The sequence below is a fragment of the Pseudochaenichthys georgianus genome, unplaced genomic scaffold (genome assembly GCF_902827115.2).
Source record: "Pseudochaenichthys georgianus unplaced genomic scaffold, fPseGeo1.2 scaffold_517_arrow_ctg1, whole genome shotgun sequence".
NCBI lineage: Eukaryota > Metazoa > Chordata > Actinopteri > Perciformes > Channichthyidae > Pseudochaenichthys > Pseudochaenichthys georgianus.
In genome coordinates this window covers 35,369-45,000 of record NW_027263078.1, presented here as the reverse complement: position 1 = coordinate 45,000, position 9,632 = coordinate 35,369, and the positions used below count along the sequence as shown (strand labels likewise).

At 41.5% G+C, this 9,632-nt stretch overlaps 1 protein-coding gene across 1 annotated transcript in view; it reads left to right on the top strand.

Annotated features, from left to right (window-relative positions):
* Positions 1-5,047, top strand: part of LOC117442982 (disks large-associated protein 1) — a 69,901-nt gene extending 64,854 nt beyond the window's left edge. The window contains 1 exon segment of the mRNA XM_071202528.1: positions 1,922-5,047. Within this exon segment, the coding sequence (XP_071058629.1) occupies positions 1,922-2,137 (216 nt within the window). The 3' untranslated portion in view covers positions 2,138-5,047.
* The last annotated feature ends 4,585 nt before the right edge of the window (positions 5,048-9,632 follow it).

The following is a 9,632-nucleotide window of genomic DNA, read 5'->3' as shown; positions in this document are numbered from 1 at the left end:
AGGGATGCCAACACTCACAAGCATACTTGACCTACATTTCATTGATTTTTCTAACTTAACTTATGAGGCAGTATACCTCTCGTGAGCGACCCAGACCTTCGTACATTTTTCTGTACGTCGCCCTCGGTGAAATTCTTTTGGACACCCCTGATATAAAGTCACCGCGTTCAGTTTGGACCAGACTGGAAGCTTCTATCACACGACAGTATTCTCATTTTGGGATGCTTTACTAACCCGCATGTAATCTGCTCTCGTTGCTGTACACAGATTGTCAGCTAGCATGCCGATGTTGTGCCGTTGCCTGCCTGACGTCCCCACTGTGTCTGTGCTTGTTGTCGACAGTGAGCTGCTTTTGAGAACCTCTCATCCTGCCATGCACCGTTGGGGCCTCTCCGTCTCCAATGGTCACTTTTACCTCACGCTTTGGCCACCGCCCGCCGCGCTCTCTCACCCCCACGACTGGCTGCCACTGTGAACGTTAACCTCAGTCAAATGCATGCTGTCGGCTGCTTCTCTCTCTCTCTCTCTCTCTCTCTCACTCTCTCTCACTCTCTCTCACTCTCTCTCTCTCTCTCTCTCACTCTCTCACCCAAAGCACTGTGTTTACCAGAACTAAGTACATTTACTCAAGAGGTACTGCACTTGAGTTTACATGTTTTCCTACTGTGTACTTCTCCTCCACTACATGTATTTAATCCCTTCAGTTACTTCACAGATGAATGATGTGAAATATAATCAAGTGTTGAATCAGACTTTAGTTCCACCTGGAGTAAATCCACCAGCTACCCTGCAGTCTACAAAGTACTTCAGACTAGCTGCACCTTCACCAGCTTTGAGAACACTTTCATGATCAATCATTATAAAACATATCATATATATTATTCTGAAATGGACCAATCTGCACAACGACTACTTTCACTGTCTTTCACTATATTTAGATGAGAATACTTTTCTACTTTCACTTGAGTAACATTTTGAATGCAGGACTTTTACTGTAACAGAGTATTCCTACACTCTGGTACTTCTACTTGTACTCAAGTACAAGATCTGAGTACTTTTACTCAAGTACAAGATCTGAGTACTTCTACTTTTACTCAAGTACAAGACCTGAGTACTTCTACTTTTACTCAAGTACAAGATCTGAGTACTTCTACTTTTACTCAAGTACAAGTTCTGAGTACTTCTACTTTTACTCAAGTACAAGTTCTGAGTACTTCTACTTTTACTCAAGTACAAGACCTGAGTACTTCCACCCCCTGTGGTCATTAAGAGTGTGTCCTCCCATGTCCAGGAGAGAAGGATCCCCCCTCCCGTGCCAAAGAAGCCCCAGAAGGGCCACCCCCCCCTGGCTAGAGACCGCTCACCAGCTTTGAGAACACTTTCATGATCAATCATTATAAAACATATCATATATATTATTCTGAAATGGACCGATCTGCACAACGACTACTTTCACTGTCTTTCACTATATTTAGATGAGAATACTTTTCTACTTTCACTTGAGTAACATTTTGAATGCAGGACTTTTATTGAAACAGAGTATTCCTACACTCTGGTACTTCTACTTGTACTCAAGTACAAGATCTGAGTACTTTTACTCAAGTACAAGATCTGAGTACTTCTACTTTTACTCAAGTACAAGTTCTGAGTACTTTTACTCAAGTACAAGTTCTGAGTACTTCTACTTTTACTCAAGTACAAGATCTGAGTACTTCTACTTTTACTCAAGTACAAGATCTGAGTACTTCTACTTTTACTCAAGTACAAGTTCTGAGTACTTCTACTTTTACTCAAGTACAAGTTCTGAGTACTTCTACTTTTACTCAAGTACAAGTTCTGAGTACTTCTACTTTTACTCAAGTACAAGACCTGAGTACTTCCACCCCCTGTGGTCATTAAGAGTGTGTCCTCCCATGTCCAGGAGAGAAGGATCCCCCCTCCCGTGCCAAAGAAGCCCCAGAAGGGCCACCCCCCCCTGGCTAGAGACCGCTCTCTGGAGAGCTCTGAGCGCCAGCGTGTGGAGGCCAGAAAGCGCCTGCTAGCTGCCAAACGAGCGGCGTCCGTGCGGCAGAGCTCGGCCACGGAGAGCGCCGACAGCATCGAGATCTATATCCCAGAGGCTCAGACCAGACTATGAGACACTCGGATGCATGTCCTCACACACATGCCCTACACACTGTCCCTCCAGCACCCACCGGTAAGGCTCGGGTGCTAACATAACTTCGTTTTGTGCGGACTTCCCAAAATCACTGTGGGCTCAGTCTGGATAAAGAAATGTATATTTACAGTGTTTAATTTATTTATTTATGTATCTCCCCTCCCCTCCTCTCATTTCCTCCTCCCAGCTTTGATGTAGCAGTCCCTCCTCTTCCTCTCCCTCCTCCTCTTTCCCTCGCTGTCAACATCTTATAAATCCCTTTTTTGAAGTGGCCTAACACTACAGAGAAAGCCAGGTGTAGCACAGCTTCATGTTGTTATGTTTCAGGTGGGCAGCGTGTGTGTGTGTGTGTGTGTGTGTGTGTGTGTGTGTGTGTGTGTGTGTGTGTGTGTGTGTGTGTGTGTGTGTGTGTGTGTGTGTGTGTGTGTGTGTGTGTGTGTGTGTGTGTGTGTGTGTGTGTGTGTGTGTGTGTGTGTGTGTGTAAACATGCCATCACACACACAACGAGTGATAAAATCAAACGGAGAAACACCTATTGACTTATTTCTTATTTCTATTCAGCCAATGGGGACGAGTTATGAACTACGGAAGAGAATTAGGGCAAAAAAAGAAAAGTCAGAATTCTGAAAACTAATTTGAACATCTTTCTGTTTTTGGAAAATCTCAGAATTCCAATTATTTTTCACAAAATTCCAACTTTTTCCGCAGAATTCGAACTATTTCCGGTACGAGGTAAATTGAGTTTTCCATATAGGTAAAAAACTAAACTTACCTCCTAACCCGCTGCCCTGGCTTCGTAGCCCACCCCCCTCAGTCAAGGTACCTTCAGTGTTAGTGAGCGAAACAATCGGCCCTCTGTCTTGAAACAGGTTTTTCCAGCAGCCAGAGGTCAAAAGGTCAACAGGTCATCCTGCGCTCCTCAAGGTGAGCCGGAGCTGTCTTTGAGTCAGGAGCTGATTTTAAGCTTCTGCAGAGAGTGCCACGAACATAATCTGTGTGTGTGTGTGCGTGTGTGTGTGTGTGTGTGTGTGTGTGTGTGTGTGTGTGTGTGTGTGTGTGTGTGTGTGTGTGTGTGTGTGTGTGTGTGTGTGTGTGTGTGTGTGTGTGTGTGTGTGTGTGTGTGTGTGTGTGTGTGTGTGTGTGTGTGTGTGTGTGTGTGTGTGAGTCATTTGGAAAGGGCTTCCTCTTCTCTAGGTCAGAAGATTAAGGTAGCAGAATCAGCTAACTGGAAACACCGCCCATCATTCTCACTGAGCAACAACATATACAATATAACACGCGCATGATGACACCTGTATTGTTTTATAGACGGGTGTAATCCTTCTCTCGTATTGCATTTAAATTATTCTGACTACTACTACTACTACTGGTGGGTTTTTGGACGGCTTTGAGACTAAAGGACCGTTTCCTCCTCACTGCGTTCAAGCAATTATCAAACAAAAGATATCCGATTTGTAATATTTTGTATTTGTGTTTTAATTTATTCTTTCGGGAAAACAATGACTGTTTAAAGACATTGTGGTTATTATGATAATGCACTGACGACAAGGCCCTCATATTTTTAGTTTTTATTTATTCTGCAGCATGTCTTTTCTGTTCCAGCGATCAGCCTTAATTTCTAATATGATAGTCGAGCACAACAGCAGTCTCAGGGGAATATGTGTGTGAGTGTGTGTGTGTGAGTGTGTGAGACCCATGGCTTACTTTATATAACCCCTGTCACCAGAATAGGCCATGATCTTTAAAGAAAAGCACCCATGCCATCTTTTTAATGAACATCTCAGAGCGGTGCAGTGATGACAGATTTCTGAAGCTAGCATCACAACGGGATTTTACCATTGGATTTCAGTATATCGCAGGAATTAGCCACACGTTTCCGATACTTTCACGTTTTGTTCAGCAGGATAATCTCCACATATGAACACGTTGTGATATTTAAAGTGTTAATCGCTATCGCCAGAAGTATAAAGCTAACGCTAGGCTATAACCAAACTACATCACGGTCGCACGGCTGCACACCGCTAAGCTAAAGGCGGCTAATGTTTGTTAGCAACCGCCATTCTTAGATCTGGGGTATTTACTGACGTAGGAGAACAAAACGTGAAAGTATAAAAAACGTGTGGTCTGAAACTGCAGTTTGGACGTTTTTGGCACCTGTGGGCCACCGTACAAACTTCAAAACAGGCGAAGTGGTAAAATGTAATTCCTGGGTTTTCGGACTCATTCCTGCACCACTCCACCACTACTTCAATGTAACAAGGTATTTCTGTCAGCTGCTTGAATGTGGAGACAATCCTGAGCCAGTTTACCCCCATATTATTGTTTTTAAAAACAGAAATGCAGGACGTTGGTGTGAAGTCCAATCCTCTGTTTTGATCTGGGAAGAGTTTGGTGCCATTTGGATAATTCTAGGTACGGATATATATTCCTGTCCTTATTTAACGACTTCCTGATTGAGTGGCGTCTGTGAAGGAACTCAAGTGATGAAGTGTGGTATACTTTGTATTTCCTTTAGTTAAGTATAGAGAGGATGCATAATGAATAGATCAAACCTAATGCCATTTTATGTAGACGAAGCTCATTTGAGTATTTTTTACTTGTATTTGAATATGTCCGTCGAAAGGATTGACTTCTTATTTATGTTTATTATATTAACATATCAATATAACGCTCCTGGTATAGCAGGGAGGTAGAATGGTGGACACTCCAGCACTCCTGAAGCTTGTGATGTAGTTAAAGATTAAACATTTGTACATAAATGAATGTTTCCCTATGTAAACTAAAAAAAAAAAAACTATGAATATTAAGCAGATATACATTTTGTATTTACACTGTTGATGTTATGGCACGTGTATGAGCTCTTATCAGCATTAAAACAAATATATCATTGCCAGAACTTTGTCTTTCTTTTTCTGGGTGTTTCTCAATGTCGAGGACGCTTCCTTGGTAAGACATGTCCCTCCGAGTCAGGTCCTTCAGAGTGAGGCAAGCATTCGGAGAACGAAGAATGGAACAGGTTAGCAAGTGTGCAGGTGTGCGTCATATGAGAGGCCCCGCCTTAAATCTTCCTCCAAAGATTTGGGAAATTGGTCCGTGCGCAAAGCATTGTGGGGATTTTAAGACCGCGAAGGATACACTGGTGCATCCTCGAAATTTCCCGCAACGAAGGATTCAGTCCTCGGTAGAATTCCAAGCATCTGGACGTTGGAACAGTCCTTCGGCGGGATTCGATGACGTAGCATCCTTGAAATAGTGGCTCTGGAGGAGCCTTCCTTGACATTGAGAAACACCCTCCGTCTCCCCATTTGTGGACCCTGTGTCGACCTTTAACCTCAGAATTTGGGCTTTTTAAACTAATGGTCAAAATGTTTACATGTGGCCATAATGCTCTTCCATAATAAACAAGTGCTCTAATGCCATGCATGCTGAATGTACGCCAGTTTACAAAAGTCTTCCCTAAGCTGAGTATCTGTACCACTCATATTGAATATAAAATAATGCTATGTTCAAAGGAACTGGTTATTAGTGTATGAGCTCCTATCCCATTGGACAATATGCTGCTCCAAAAACAAGTAAACAATAATTAAAACAGATTTTGGCTGGTAATAAGTAAAATAATCTGCCAATAGATCAAGTGAAAATGTGCTTGGTAAGATTTTGTGGGATATTTAGATCAATCAGAACTTGTAATTAGCTGGGAAATCTTATTTTGAACTATATTTTACCAGGAAAATAAGCCTTAAATGCTCATAAGTGTTCTGTTTGCTGATGTTAGCTGGTGAGTTTCCAATAGAAATGTAATAGAAAACTTGTTTAGTGGGAATGCTGACACAGCATTCCAACTATCTGTTATGCTACGCACGAAATTCTTTATTATTTTGCACTACTTCTTCTCCCACATTGAACATCGCAGAAACTCCGTTCAAACATCAAAACGTTCAGCTCGGTCGGGATTCGATGGTTATTACTTTTCTCATTCATAACTTTCATAATTCCAGAGACACATCTCATAATACATCACATTTTTAACATGGAAGTCAATGGAGAAACTCTTCAGACTTCAACAATCTTCATGCAACTTCAACTGCTAACTGTTCCTCCATACTTTCACTCAGAACCCTCATTACAACTTTAAAATGTTACACATCTTTCTGACATTATTCGTGTAAAACAACTTTTAAATCTGATTCTTACTTTTAGAGATATTAAACATTGCTCAGACCTTGGTAAAGAGGTTTTCTTCAGATTTTAGAGTGTGTGATGTCACAGCAAGTGGAGGACAGATTGAAATTTGCCTTCATATTTTCTTTTTAAACTGCCATAATTCCCAAACCCTACATTCCTGAGACATAATTCTTCATGAGAAACGTAGGAAAACATCTCGTAGCTTGAAAGATAAAAAATAACTAAACAAAATGCCTCTTGAGGGCATGAAGTGACAAAAACGTTCAACATGTCTCCATTAAAGCCCATGGTAAATTCAGCCTCACCTTTCCCCACCACAGCAGCCGCACACCTTTAGTTAATCTGCCAAAAAGGCCACATCATTAACCCGAAAGTACACAAAAAGCACACTTCAGATGCTCAAGGTCCTTGACATGCTTCACGCTTTGAAATTTCACCGATATCTGTTACGGTTTTTTAACAAAACGTTAACATGTAAGAGGTTTATCTCTCATTCAGAACAATGAAAATGCTCTCCTCTCACTGATCACCATGGAAACCTTTGATCTCTGGACACCTCGTTAGCTCAAATATAAACACCTGTGTCATGGAACACGATGATGTCATAACTCCAACTGACATGCTCAGAGCAGCAGACTTCAGATAATTGTTAATGGTCCTGCCCTCAACAGCTCTACGTCAATTATTGGGTGTCATCATATGCCGTTTCCATGGAAACGCATCCCTCGCCATAAAAGACGATGTCGCTGTACATTAACTCCTATGAAAATGTTCAAAAAGTGCTCAAACTTCACATGTGTGCTAACAGTCCAGCCGTGAAGATATCTACGGGACAGTTTTGAGATTTCTTCAAATGCCGTTGCCGTGGCAACACAATACTCGCCATGAAACACGGTTTTCTCATAACTTCAGTGAAAATGCTCCAAACGGCCCAGAACTTCACAGGTTTGGTAACAATGCAGCCATCAACACATCTAAGCGTATTATGGGATGTCATCAAATGCCGTTGGCATGGCGACAGATAATTCGCCATCAATTTAGTTCAAAAGTTTAAATATTCTGCTGCTTTTCCAAGCCTTTTTACTTTCTTTTCTTCTCTCATCACACATTCAAGCCCCCAGTGTTCATGTATCATTTCAATCTAAATTCTTCACTGTCTTCTTACACATTACATTACAGCATAGCAGCTTTTCAGCATAAAGCATTCCCACTAGCAATTTCTTCAGGAATTGCATTCTTTCATCTGAGATCCAACTCAAAATAAGACGCTTTCAAGAGTTTTTACTTAACAACACAAGATGGATTGTCGACAAACAAGACCCTACATCTCACTGCATTCTTAAGTTATGATGTCTTATATCAAATGTAAAGACTAGATATTAGGCAAACAAACTGTGCACGATTTAAACGTTTTTGTAGTGAAACAAACATATCTTTGCCAGAACGTTGTCTTTCTTCCCTTGTCTCCACATGTGTTTCCAATTGGAATATAATCAAGCAGATTACAAGGCCAGCCTGGTGTGTTTTCAGGGCTTTTCCCTCTTCCGCAGGGGCGGGACCCCGTAATTATGCATCTCTTCTGGCCTTGGTTTAGCCCGACGCTGCTGTACGTGCAGCTCCTTGGGATTCGTCGCTCACACATCAGTCGGGGAGGATGACCTCAGCGACCAGAGTTCAGGAGGAGGGGGAGGGGGGGTCTGCGGAAATGTGTCTTTGTATAAAATCTGACTCAGGGCCACCGTGGTGGGCTTCAAATGCCCACTGAGTGCCTGGAGCTCTGTTCAAACCCTGATTAGAGTCCCAGAGACTTGACCTAACCTCTAACGGCCGACAAAAGGTGGAGGAGTGGAGAAGCATGTGTTGACATCTGAGTAAATCTAAGTATTTAGGCCGTGTTGGAAGAAGTACTCCCTTTACTTAAGTTAAAGTACAAATACTAAGTCCATCACTCCCGAATGTTCGTATTGTTCATACTTGTTACTGTTTTTATGGCATTTCAGATGGACACACTTAAGATGTACAATTACTGTCTTGAAAAAACACTGTTATTGTTTGCTGCCAAATGTCAATACAAAATATATTACACACAAAAAAATAATAAAGTACAAATACTATGGTCTTAAAGTACTCTACTACAAGTAAAGGTCCTGTTTTCAACATTGTAATTATGTAAAGTACTCATTCTGCAAATTCGCCCATTGCAGAATTATATAAAGTACTATCAGCTAAATGTCGATGTGTAATTGTAGGACATATTATTCTGAAAAGTTCAGACACTACAAGTTAAAGTCCTGATTTTAAAAAGTACTCCGGATAATATGAAGTAGAGAAGAATTATCAGCAAATGTACTTAAAGTAGTAAAAAAAAGTACTCGTTATGCAGAATGGATCTTTCCAAAAACCTATTCTGAAATGTGCGGAATGAGTACTTGTTGTACCTTTAAGTATATTTGGATGCTAATACTTTTGTACTTAAGTTACATTTTTAAATCAGGGCTTGTAATGGAGTATTTTAAGACCATAGTATTTGCACTTTAACTTCAGTAAAGGATCTTCCACCACTGAGGCACATGTATAAAGTGAAAGGTTGTGTGTGTAAACAACAGCCCCCATTGAGCCATGAGCCTCGGCAGAGGAACAGCTGTCCTGCTGGCCTTCAGAGAGCAGCGCTGCGTTGGAAACTGACTTACATCGACTCCATTGAGATGCAGGAGCACATAAAGCCCCGCTGGCAGGAACTGTTGACGTCTGCCGTTTGCTGGTGCTAATTTATGCAGGATTATGCTAATTGGCGGGAGCTGTTGTGGAGCCTCTCACACACAGAGGAATGTCTCTGTAACGGTAGTGTGTGGAAAGGCATGCCAACTAAACTGATTCTGACTGTTTATTTACCGACTCGACACACCTTATCCCGAAGTGATGAGTCAGTAAGCTTAAGGAGGCCCTACTTCCTTCTCCTGTACTGTGTTTTGTCAATGATCTGTAAAGGCTAAAACCTCAAAGTTCTTGAACATAGTGACATCCCATCCGAGTGCTCAAAAACATTGTAAGTGATAGGCTAAGGGGCGGGACATGTTTAGGCGGTTTATCAATCATACAATATAGTAGTATGAGATAAATTAAGAGCTTTTTGAAGCATGGAGAAATGTCACAGTAGAGCAGTGGTTCTCAAAGTGGGGGGCGCAGAGGCATGACAGGGGGGGGCGCGACAGACCAGGAGGGAAAATGGTAATTAAAAAAAAAAAAGATTAAAAAACATATTTTGAAAAAGTATTGATTCGAAAATAAT